The 12866-nt window shown below is 36.7% G+C and overlaps 1 protein-coding gene and 1 long non-coding RNA gene across 2 annotated transcripts; both read right to left on the reverse strand.

Moving 5' to 3' along the window:
• Window positions 1-4992: 4992 nt before the first annotated feature.
• LOC121772337 (ABC transporter G family member 21) lies at window positions 4993-8770 on the reverse strand. The gene is made up of 5 exons (XM_042169399.1): window positions 8556-8770; window positions 7620-8415; window positions 6386-6571; window positions 5847-6025; window positions 4993-5756 (listed from the first exon to the last, which is right to left on the reverse strand). Exons 1-5 carry the CDS (start codon window positions 8700-8702, stop codon window positions 5109-5111), a joined length of 1956 nt encoding a protein of 651 aa, XP_042025333.1. The 5' UTR covers window positions 8703-8770; the 3' UTR covers window positions 4993-5108.
• Window positions 8771-11448: 2678 nt separating this feature from the next.
• On the reverse strand, window positions 11449-12075 carry LOC121771380. The gene is made up of 2 exons (XR_006044015.1): window positions 11868-12075; window positions 11449-11671 (listed from the first exon to the last, which is right to left on the reverse strand). It is a non-coding gene; the product is annotated as an uncharacterized LOC121771380 (long non-coding RNA).
• Window positions 12076-12866: the final 791 nt, after the last annotated feature.

A 12866-nucleotide genomic window follows, 5' to 3' on the forward strand; every position in this document is an offset into this window, starting at 1 on the left:
GAGTTTCCTAGAATAACCAAACAAAAAGGCTATGCAAAAGTAAACGACAAAACAGATTACCTTAACTAGCTACTGACAAAAGCTGCAACTAACAAACTAAAGCAACGCAACTACAACTACCGATCGACTTCATCTTCTCCAACAAGCAAGCACGAAATGAACAGAACAAAATATGAAAACAGAGCATACTTCAGATCGAACGATGAACACTTCAATTAAACTAAAACTATCAGATCTAATCTACTGGACCAAGTAAATAAGCAATAACAGGGTTTTCCATGCAGATCCAAACAGAGGTACTCCAGATTCGAACAATTACAGAATTATAAGCTAGATCTACTAGAATCAACACCAAACAAACTAGATCCACAACTTTCAACATCATTTCAACTCCGATTCAAACTCAATTCAGTAAATCAACTCCAATCAACACCGATCTCAACTCCGATCAACAAAACAATTGCGAAAAGCATCCAAACAATAAATCAGAGCAGTAAACATCAGAGTAAATGAAAAAAAAAAACTGAAAACGAAACTATATTAACCATGAACTTCAAACGAGTCACCAACAATTACCGAATTTCCGGCAAGGAAATCGGCGAGATAAAAGTACGTGCAGAAAAGTAAAATTGTTTCTTCCCTCCTTCTCGGAGTGGTGTTACACTTCCAAATGAACAAAACACGCCACGCTAACTACCACAGATCTTCCATTATGCCAAGTGCGTGAGCTAAGTAAGTGAAATTTAGAGTGAGCCATAATAACCAAGGAAATTCTCTAACTAAGTGTTCTCCTCTTTTTTCGTAAGCTTCCTGGTATTTATAGGCGTGGCTCAAATCCCTAGGGCAACGGTCTTCTTGATTTGACGATTGTGCCCTTTGCGGATTTCACTCTTTTTTTCTTCACTTTTCTCTTCTATTTCCTCTGCCCTGGTAATTATTCTTCGTTCTTGGGCTTTCCAGATTATTTCACGCACCTGGACTTATAAATGCATGTTAGTACCGTATAAAATACATAATATATATATATATATATATATATATATATATATATATATATATATATATATATATATAATAGATGCATGAAACGAGCCTTATCAGTTGTGTGTATCAAAAGTTCAGTGAGAGCAAATGCACCTTCTTGGTATTGTATGTCAATGACATATTGATTGTTATTAATAATAAGGAAATGGTGCACAACACCAAGAATTTTCTGTTGAAGAAATTTAAGATGAAATATCTTGGGGAAGTCTCTTTTGTATTTGGAATCGAAAGAAATAATTTTCGATTGTCACAAAAAGGATATAGTGAAAAGTGCCTAAAGTATTTAAGATGCATAATTGCAAGTAAAGAAATACCTCTATGACTAAGGGAGACAAACCTAGTCTCATTCAGTGTCCCAAGATAAATCTTGAGATTTAGAAAATGCAAAATGTTCCATACGCTTCGACTATTGGGAGCCTAATGTGTGCCCAAATATGTATTAGACCCAATTTGGTTTTTATTGTTAATATGTTGGGAAGACATCTCAGTAACCCGGTATGGATCATTAGGAAGCAGCAAAACAGGTTATGAGATACTACAGAGAACTAAGCATTACATGCTCACATACAGAAAAATCAGATCATTTGGAGAAATCATTAGGCATTCATTTATTCAGATTTTGTTAGATGCCAATATAGTAAAGGATCTATTTTTAAGTTAAGTATGTTTGTTGGCTGTGAAGTCATTTCGTGGAGAAGTGTTGAGCAAACACTTGCAGCAATTATGCCATGTCAACAAAATTCGTAACTTGTTTTGGGCTATTTAGTAATTGAATATGACTGCAAAATTTTGTCACGAGGCTGCATATTGTTAAGGTATTGAAAGACCACTAATGTTATGTTGTGACAATAACTCTGCGGTATTATATTCCAAAACAACAGGAGCTTCCTGGTTGTTAAATAAAAGGTTCAGAATGGACAAATACATATAGAGCATAAGGGAACGGATTTGATGATGACAAATCCGTTCATTAAGGAACTACTCCCTCCGTTCCACTTAAGATGACACGTTTTCCTTTTTAGTTTGTCCCAACTAAGATGACACATTTCCTTTTTTGGAAACTTTCTCTCTCCAATTAAAACACCCAACCACTTTTCCCACCCCTATTAAATATTCATCTCTTTTTCTCTCTCTATTTTAATACTTACACCCACCTTTTCTCTCTCCAATTAAACACATTAACCAATAACTCCTAAAATCCCGTGCCGGCCAAGAAATGTGTCATCTTAGCCAGGACGGAGGGAGTATCACCCAAGGTCTTTCATGGGCATGAAGCTCAAATGGGAGTAGTTTTGGTTATTGGTCTATATTGTGTTTTGAACATGCAATTGTAAAACTCATGTTATTCTCTGCAGAAGTAAAGTATTATGTTTTGTCCATTGGTTGTGTTATTTGGTTTTGGTTTGATCACACTAAAGATTTCGGAGGACCAGATAGAAATAGTCATGTATGATTACCTTGCATGAAATTCCATGCTACACTCCATAATTGATCTATTGTTAATTATATTTACATATGTGATTACTGATGGGTATAATCATGAAAAAAAATATGGTGACTGCCTCTTTAGTCCTATGTCGATATGGTTGATAATAAGATTGTTCGGGAATACCGACAAACATGGATTTTGCATGTTTTTAAGGACTAGATTTGACTTATTTTAAATGTCAATCATGAAAATTATGTTCTTAAATTGCATATTTTATACATTTGATATTTTTGACGTGTTTGTTGATAAATGATAGAAAAAAATAGAAAAATGTAAAAAAAAGGCCAAAGTGCAGCAGCATCAGTTCAAGCCGATATTTCCTATAAATGTGAAGTCCAATCAGTGCTTAATGCATACCATTCTCTCTGTCTTCGAAATATCTTCGCGTGGATATCTCGCACGTCTCAATCGGAGTTATGTGGAGAAAGTTATGACTACTCTACGAGCGTTGCGCAGCGCAGTCAAAGCTGGCGGGAATTTAGGCAGAAATTCACGGAAGAAAAGAAATTATTATATTGTGAAGCCAAATCTCTCCCATTTACTGTAGGCCACGAAAATTATAAAAAATAAACCTTTTTTCTAACCTAAAAATACCTCTAACCGAATTCATAATCTTATCTCAGAGTCTCCAATCCTTCCCCTCTCTACACATTCTTCTATCTCATCTTCCACACTTAAATTCCTCCACCTTCCATTGGAGCGGAGCTCTGCAGATTAGGCAAGAGAAGACTGAAGATTGAAGATTCAACCTTGGGTTTTATCAATTTCTTTCATGTCTCGTACTTTTATTGTTTTTACTACTTGTCTATGAGTAGTTAAACATCATTTGTAGATTTTTTGTTGAAGACTATTATGGACATGTTTTGATTTATAGAATTGAACTTTTTCCTAGCTCTTGTGATTGTTTTGCTTGTTCTTGTGCTTTTATTGTTCTTTTGTCTGACCAACTTTAGAACTATGTCCGTTTAACTAGATTAATTGAGAGATAGCTAGTTTTACGCGGTAAAAAAGAACGAGTACAACACATAGGTTTATCTGCACTCGAGAGAGGGGACCCTTTGTGAGGGCTTCAGTCTTAGGAACTTAAGGAGTTAGAATCTAATCTATTGGAAGGAGACTTTGATAGTTAGAGTCTAATCTACTAGACAAGTGCACTCGAGAGATGGCTTACTCTAGAATCGCGACTTTCCTAATAATACTAGAGACACATAAGGTAAATGTTCTATGCGATTAATCATCACTAGGTCTTAGTAGTTGTATTGTTTTGTTTTATACTTTTTATTATTTGTTTATTTATTTTTGTCTAGTTTATAAAATCCAAAATCAAAAACTCTGTGTCTCTAAATAGTATATGACGCTTAGTATATGATAGCCAGTTACAATCTTATTCCATGTGTTTGATATCCCGGTACTGACCTTTAGCTATACTAGATCTACCCAGTAAACTTGCATGTATTTTTAGTGCTAATAAATAGTGCATCAAATACACTATGTGATAGCATATTTGAGCGCCCATTCAGTTTGTACACATTTATTTGGTGTCATGTGTTGCCCAAGTTGGAGATTGTTAGAAATTTGGGCTTCCACATGACTAATTTAATGAGTATGACTATCTTTCAGTTGTCCAATTAAAGTGATCTATTAAAGATTAAAGTTTGAGCTAATGTGTATTTATTTGTTATGGAAATAAGTGTAGATACCATTTTGTGATTTTCTATTTGTTGAGGGATCGAGTAGAAAATAAAAGATCTTATATTTTTATAAATATAAGATTAGGTTATGGTCCCCAGACGTCAGAAGAACGTTCAATATCTCTATATTCTCTCGGCAGACTATTGTGAAGGACGTCTCTGCTCGTTTGGAAGATCCATAGCCGCCGCTGTAAAGCAATTCCACCGTTTAATTCTTGATGGATCAAGGTACGCTTCCGCTCTACAGTTTGTGCTCCTTCTCCATTGTTCTTGGTTAATCATCATAGACAGCGTCAAGTAATTGTTCAATTAATTATTTCAATATTTAATACCAAAAAGAAAATGTTAACAAAGATTACTTAATTTGCATTAAGGATGAGATTCCTTGTTTTGATTAATAAGTGGGAGCAGAGGAAAGGGAAGAAACCGAGAAAGAGAAAGTGGGAGAAAGTAAATATCAAAATTGAGGTGAAAATATTAAGGGTAATTTGGTCAATTCGTAAATATTATGAGAGAAATTATATGAAAAAAGAAGAGCAAATACATGAAAAATATTCGCATGTCACGATCTCATCAATCTAGTATATTCATAATTGTCTAATAACAGAGTATTTCCTGACTAATCAAATAACACCTTAAAGTGCAAGCCCATGTTATGGGAAAATAATAAATTTTTGAACCCAACCGGAATATCTAGAACATCCCAAAGTTATTGAGCAAAAAATTATAAATAAATAAAAAAGGGCTCAAAGAAAGTAGTACTACTAATTAGCATGTATCGAAGTTCTTTTGAATTTCAATTGAACAAAGTAGATGTTACAAAATAATAAATTAAGTCCAGTAAATAAAGTTGGATACATTTGTTGAAATAATTTGAGAAGTTGTTAGTGTTGGTGTCCCAACCTCAAAGCTAGATAAGCCAAAACCCTATACCCGAGAAGCATAAGCACCAAAGCAGCCACATCAACCGCCATGTTATGAATCTGGAGGGATTTTATGGCGGGAAAATCATACGCCCTGCACGATCCATGCCCGCACTCGTAGACCTCGTTCACTGAGTATTGTACCCCGACCAAGAGCTTATAGCAGTACTGGGAGAAGGAGATGTACCTCATCCAGTCGATGAACATCGGTATGTGCTGAATGTAGTACCCACTAGCCAGTAAAAACACGAGCATCAACACCGAGGAGAGTGTCGTGGCTTGTTTGACATCCATCAAGATGGCGCCTAGGGCTAGCCCCAGCCCCTGGGCCACTAGCACGTTCAGAAGGACGATGGCCAGGGTTAGGGCAAAAGTGACGAGGGAGGGCTTTAGGCCACCCATCCAATATGTGATTGTAACAAATATGGTGGGGAGAACTAGCTCCATTGGTAGATCACCAACCATTCTTGCAATGTAGTAAGACGAGAGGCGGTACATGCCTGAGGATCGCTCTCTCATGATTATCGGCCTCTCTAGAGGGAACACGAATATGGCATTGAACAAAGGGAAGAAACCCCAGAAAATTGAGAAGAAAAACAACAATCCCACCTATTTGTTGAAACAAGCTTTAGTTTAGTACTACAATAGTGTTAATTTTTTTTATTTATCTTCTAGTTGGTAGTTAGTTTAGTTTATTACCTGATCTTGAATGTGATTGGCGTCGGAGTGCCACCATAGAAGTCCGGATAGAATTGAAACAGACATGACTTGGAACATCCTTAAGCCGGAATATGATTCATGCTTTCTTTCTTTTAGTCCTCTGCTTAGTAAAACCTTAAATTGCAACCACCAGTTGGTTGTCCATTGATTGTCCCAACCTATATACATCATAAAAAATCACACAACACACAACATGAATATTGCAACATATATATACGTATGGATGGGTAGAGATGTGATCAAATGCAAACTCTAAATATCGTACAAACTTCAAACTGTGATTTGGACCGTTAGAAAATGTCAATAGATGACAAAATAATAGCAACAAAAAATGTCAACACAATGTTAACGGTTGATGCTGTGTTGACATTTTTTGTTGCTATTATTTTGTCATCTGTTGATATTTTCTAACGGTTCAGACCATAGTTTGAAGTTTGTACAATATTTAGAGTTTGCATTTTATCAGTACCCTGGATAGGTACTTATAAATATAGTGGTATTTTGATTTATTTACGTACATCTTGACGATGATTTAGTGGAATCTTGTTGCTCTTGTTGATGAATTTCTTCCTTGAGAAGAGGATGCAAATTCTTTTTGTATGAGTGAATGAGGAATTGTTTGGTTGACTGAAGATCATCTTGCCTCCCATGGAATTCTTGATTTTGATCATCATCATCTTCCTGTCTTGGATCCGGAGTGACACCTGCATGAATGTAATTAAAAGTGGTTTAATGATTTTAGCTTATAGTAATTAATTAATTTTATAATGGTGGCAGTGTAGAGTGGAGTCCTGGCAATTATTGAATTGGAAGCTTTATTTGGTCAAAAGCTCACACACAGGGATGGGATGTTCTTTAATTTAAACAAACAATATTTTTTTAGTTGCCCAAAAAAAGCAAAAGTTTATTATTATTGTATAGCTAACCTGGATTTATATGTCGTGGAAAAAAGAAGTGTAATTTTGAATTCAATGGATATATTATCTTTTCATTATTAGTGGTTTTGGAGATGCATATGTACGTGGCCGATGTAGCAATAGGCTTGTTGGCCCCCCCCCCCCACAATTAAATAAAACTATATATAGACCACAAAAGTGAGGAAAAAAGAGAAGTATTATTTCAGTAAAATATAGGTATTGGGGAATATATTTATGTCAAATCAGCCATTTCGGAATTATACATAGAATCAAACTAAACCTATTCTTTTGGAGTCCAACAAAGACTATCATACGTAATTCTTACTCTTTTTAGGTCAGAAACCAATATTATATTCCATTCATCCCATTAAATTTGACGAAACCAATATTATATTTCATTCATCCCATTAAATTTGACACGTTTGCTTTTCGTCATAAAATTTTATGTAATGTTAGAGAATAAAGTAAGACAAAGGAAAAAAGTAGAAATGATGATACTTCCATTTTAGGAAACGTTTAATTTTTATTAGGAATATATATAGATCGAACAATGCAATAAGACTCAAGTGTGCCTATAGTACGTATATGTATGTATATTATTAGACACATTAATACTATCTTCTTCTTCCACTAATACTATCTCACATTAATCCGTACCTTTCATTTCTCTTATGTATTCACTATTTTTATTTATGTCTTTTATTTTACCAATTCTACATCAAAGTTGGTATAGTTCACTATTAATATTTAATACTATTGGTATTGGAGCAAGAGAATATAAGAGTAGTAAACTCTATTCGACATAACATTGTAATAGAGAGGGACTGAATGTTACCGTTAGCAAGATCCAAGAGAAAATCAGCAGGATTGACGAAATTAAACCCTGGCTCATATCCAATAGAAGCAAAATAATCCATCGCTCTCGCGGCGGCGCCGCTATAAATAGGGCTCCCCTCCGACAGCACCACCACCTTATCGAACATCCTGAAGAGCCTGCTCGACGGCTGGTGTATAGTCGTGACGATCGTCCTCCCGCCTCGCGCCACCCAGCGCAGCGTGGCAATGATCCGCTGCGCTGTGGTGGAGTCGAGGCCGGAGGTGGGCTCGTCGAGCAGCAACAGGCTCGGGTTAACCAGCATTTCCTGCCCTATACTGACCCTCTTCCTCTCCCCGCCCGACACCCCGCGCAGCAGGGCCCCCCCTATCACGCTGTTCCCGCACCTCGTGAGGCCGAGCTCGGCCGCCACCATCTCTGCCTGCTCCGCCTTCTCCCTCAACGTGAGGGAGCTCGGCAGCTTCAGCAGGGCGGCGTAGGTGAGCGTCTCGAGCACGGTGAGGTGCGGGTAGAGTGCGTCGTCCTGCGCCACGAAGCCAGTGCGGCGCTTCGTGGCGCTGGAGAAGGGCCCCCCGTTGTAGGTTATGCTGCCCGAGATCTTCCCGGGCAGCCTCCCTCCCAGGGCGGTCAGGAGGGTCGTCTTGCCGCTCCCGGACGGGCCCAGCATCGCCATGAGCTCCCCGGGCCGGGCCGTGCCGCTGACGCCGTGAAGTATGGCTCGGGTGATCTTGGGCTTCGGCGATGAGCACCAGCCTTGACCGCTCTCTATCTTGATCGAATACGACACGTCCTCGAACTGCTCCAACCATGTTAATATAATTTGTAAAGTAATTGATGATTAAGTAATTGTTTTTTTTTGTAATAAAAGCGGGCAAAGCCAGAACGAGACTACATACTAGCGATTATAAGTAATTGTAATTTTGTTAAGTTACCTACCTTAAGAGTGATGGGGTGAAGGGAGTGACGTAGAACCGAGAAGCGGACCCGGTCGGGTTCGGGGCAGGGACTCACGTTACTTGTTGAAACGGGCGGTTCGGTTTGATTAGTTGGTGCAACTCCATTTTCTTGCTCGGGAGGCATCATTTCTTGAGACAGTAGTGATGATGAGGAAAGTGAAATGGGGATTGTGGATATATATAAAGGAGAAGGGAAGAAGATAGTCACATGTAAAAAGAGAAAACAACACGGGAAATGGATTGCCTATTTCACTATTAGTTAAGACTAAAAGTCCTTTTTTTCACTTTTTACTAATATGTCATCATACACGTCACATCTAAATGGATCATGTATCTATTGATTTATCCTTTTTACAAATCATGCATATCTATCTTTATATTATTTCATTACGTGTTTATGTATATTTGTGATATCATTCACCTCTATCTCAAGATAGATGACATGGGGTTATGTTATACTCCCTCCATCCCTAATAATTCGTCACCATTTGACCCAGCACGGATTTTAAGAAATGTAATAGGAAGTTGGTTGAAAAATTTGGTGGCATGTAGGCCTTACTTTTATATATTAGTTTTATAATAAATTGTGAGTGTGAATGAGTTAGTGGAATATAAGGTCCACTACAAAAAATGGTAAAAATGAAATGTCATAAATTTTTAAGGACGAACGAAAAAGGAAATAGGTAACAAATTTTCAGGGACGGAGGGAGCATGAGATGTGCTTGCATGTTATGGGAAAAAATATATTATTAAATTCTTTTTAGGTTTTAAGGTAGTTGAGACATTTGTTTTGGACACAAGATTTAAGGTAATGATGTGTTAAACTGGAAAGAATAAAGTAGAAGAGGAAATAAAGTATCAGAGAGAAAAAGGCAGAAAAGTTTTTGCAAAAAAAACACAGAATAATTCAATTACCTTATGACAACCTAAAAATAAATAACATTTTCTATGAGACAAACAAAATGTGAAATCCATTTGGAACAATTAAAGGGAGTACAAAAGGGACTAATATTACGTATAAGTTGCGTGCATCTTCGAAAATGAAACTATATGAGATGTGTATAAGACAAAAAATGTAACAGGAAATCTTATATTCGGTTGCTTTTTTCTAGCTTTTTAAAAGTGAGTTTTATTTGCTGGAGACAGACATGTGTTTGAGCTGGAATAAGTTCTACTTAATAAGGTCCTTCAATTACTACACAATCATACCGCTCCCTTTACAACTAGCTTAATTGGAATAAATTTACTCCAAAAATTTTAAATATGTGTTTTTTGATACTATTGTTACTGACATATTTACGATAACAATTAATGGAACAAAAAATAAAATAATCTTGAATTTATGTGCGACCAAACGTGGACTAAGCATGAAAAGATGCATGAACCAGAACTACTATAAGTCTAAAATAATTGCTCTAAACAGTGGTAACACTCATTGATAATGAGATGCCCCCCAATTTACACAAAGTAATGCAAACAAATATAAATTCCGGAATTTCCACATTCATCCACTTGTACCAACTACAAATGCAGAATTCCAAATAAAATCAATATATAAGCACAAATGTTAACATATGTTATATTCCTTGAATGTCCTGCAATAATTATATTCTTTTTGTACAAAACAGAAACTAGTTTTTTGATCGTTAATAATTGGCCCAAAGTATTTCTGCCGATATTATTTTTTAATAAAAAGAATCAATTGAGTAGTAGTATATCTGAAGTTGAGCTTGTCAAACATATAGTGTTGATTCCAGTTTCTTGCCTTTATATGTGTCGAATTCTGATTCCATAGATAAAGGTCAGTGCTAAATATTGTAACGTGTAACTTATAAAGTTAAATTGACGAAGGTGGTGTCACCATCAAATGAAAGTGTCTTTCTATTTAAATTATTTAATTATCTATATACACATTATATGGAATGCCTTACATTATTATTCAAAGAATTATGGCAACTCTACATTTAATTCTAAAATAACCTTCACATCACCAAAATTGTATATTACTCATAAATTAAACGCAATTATTTTATAAATATAATGCAAAATATTGATAATAAAAAAATATTTTTAACACAATTGATGCAAATTATATAAGTTGGGATCAAAAGATCAACCTGTCAGGTAGATCAAAAGTTTGTGAAGAAGTTTAATCGTTTAATTAAATACGGAGTCCAACCTGTCAGGTAGATCACTATATAAGTCTCATTGGTCTCTCCTCAGTATATAAGTCTCATAGGCCTCCCATGAATTTTTATCATAAATATAAGAGCATCCATAACCTACGCCTACCGCCACTTCACAACTCCCGGCCACATCATCATTCCCCTTATTTTCTGCGCTAGGCCACAACTCCCATAGTGGGACGCCTCCCCTTCGACGGGTTGTGAATGCTCCTAGGCCTTTTGAGAAATGTCACAAGAATAATATCATGAGGGTTTTGTCCAAAGGAGACAACATCGTACTAATGTGGAGTTCGGTTGTGCACCGCCATACCTAGAAGTGGTAATAGGGCCGAGGTTCGGCAGACCTGTGTGGTCCAGGGTTAGATCGATTACTTGCACATTCTCCAATATTTATGTGTGACCTCGATTAAAACCTGTGGTTACTTGAGATATGTGTGGTCTTGGTATGATATTATATGCTTTGGGCAATGCATAGTAATGTGGAGTTCGGGCATGGATTGCAGTTTCCAACAATGGTATCAGAGTCGAGGATTGTTGGGGTCCAAACCATCCCACATCGAAAAATTAAAAAATGTACAAATAACATGTCACAACCCTATTTTGCTAAGGATAGCGAAACGGGTAATCCGCGACTATTAAGAGGGATTAACGAAGCGGGGAAAGAAAAGGGGATAGAACTCAAGAAACTTGCCGAAAATGCCAAATCGATTAATACCATAAGATAGAAGCCAAGTATTCAATTACATGGTCTCAAAATAATCATTTCATCAACTAAATCAGAGTTCGATGGTGAGACTTGAAATTCTCATACTAAACGACTTCGTGTATGAAGACACAAATCTTCGAGAGATCCACTTGAATAATTACTAACATCGACTCCGATCATTGCTCCTTTCTCTTGACGTTCGACCTGCACATTTATAAATACATGCAGGGCTGAGTACAGTAGTACTCAGTGGATACGTGCCAAAAACAAAACATACATTCTATAGTTGTCATCCATCAACAGTATCACACGGGGTTTTTCTTAAAAGGCCGGAGCTTACTAAATTCTTTTGTGATCTTAAAAGTCCGACTGATCAGTCTAAGTTCTTCAAAACTCATACCATATATGTAAGTTGTGTACCGAGAAGGTGGCCACCTTCAACGGACACCATGGTCGGCCAACCTCTCTAGGATGGCTCACGGCTCTTGTGCACATTATTCCGAACAGGATTTGCGATCCTATTGGGAACCGAATTCGTTACATAGCTTTGGCGTCGCCAAAACCCTCGGGATATAGCCCCAACAAATAGGCCTAAAAAACAAACATTTTATGGCATGACAACAACTTGAAAAAAAATTACCACAACTTCATTTTAAGAAAAGGTGATACTTCATACTTTCGCAAAGTATTTGATTTATATCCACACTAATGTGCTGGATATTAAAAGAAAGCTCACCTGATACGCTTATCTCCAAATAACAACTCTCGTCTGGCCTCACTTGCCCTTGCATAATTTATCCTTTAAAAATAGCGTAGCACGCTAATTAGTACTTGGACTATTTTTCCTGATAAAAGAATGCATGCATCCTACATGATAGCAACTACATCTTAGTCTCGGCTTATAGGATTTTTTCTAAATCCTACCTCGGGCTTCACTGCTCTGCATAGTTTAATTATTCACTTTACTACTTTGGAGAAATACTATTCTCTCTAAAATAAATATTTGGGCACTTATTTAATAAAATATGGATTCTTGAAAAATCCCTTCTTAAATCCTTTTCCTCCGGATTTTTCTTATGGCCGCCTATGGCGTCGTGGGGCGACGCCGGTTGGCCCATTCGCTTCTCCAGCATCATTATTTTCCATCTTCGGAAACCTAGTAATTTATTCGGGAATTAATCCATCAACTTTCGAGCTCCAAGCTCATCTTCATAATTAATTCTAGCTCAAAGTAAAATAATTAGTAGGCCCAAACTTAGTCCACTATTTAATTCCAAACCAAGCATAAATAATTCTCGGCCCACGTATAAATAATTCCCTTGGCCCAACTATTAGAAGTCTCTATTTATAGGCCAATTCACTAATTTAAAAATAGAATGGCTCATACAAATCTTTATAC

Source organism: Salvia splendens, chromosome 16 (assembly GCF_004379255.2).
Source record: "Salvia splendens isolate huo1 chromosome 16, SspV2, whole genome shotgun sequence".
In the NCBI taxonomy this organism is placed as follows: domain Eukaryota; kingdom Viridiplantae; phylum Streptophyta; class Magnoliopsida; order Lamiales; family Lamiaceae; genus Salvia; species Salvia splendens.

Excerpts from the sequence above, each read along its gene's own strand:
- LOC121772337 (XM_042169399.1), bottom strand. The coding sequence starts at position 8,702 with ATGATGCCTCCCGAGCAAGAAAATGGAGTTGCACCAACTAATCAAACC. Across the intron at positions 6,572-7,619 it reads TCTCTTGGATCTTGCTAACG|GTGTCACTCCGGATCCAAGA; the intron begins GTAACATTCAGT and ends ACATTCATGCAG. Across the intron at positions 6,026-6,385 it reads CACTAAATCATCGTCAAGAT|GTTGGGACAATCAATGGACA; the intron begins GTACGTAAATAA and ends TGATGTATATAG.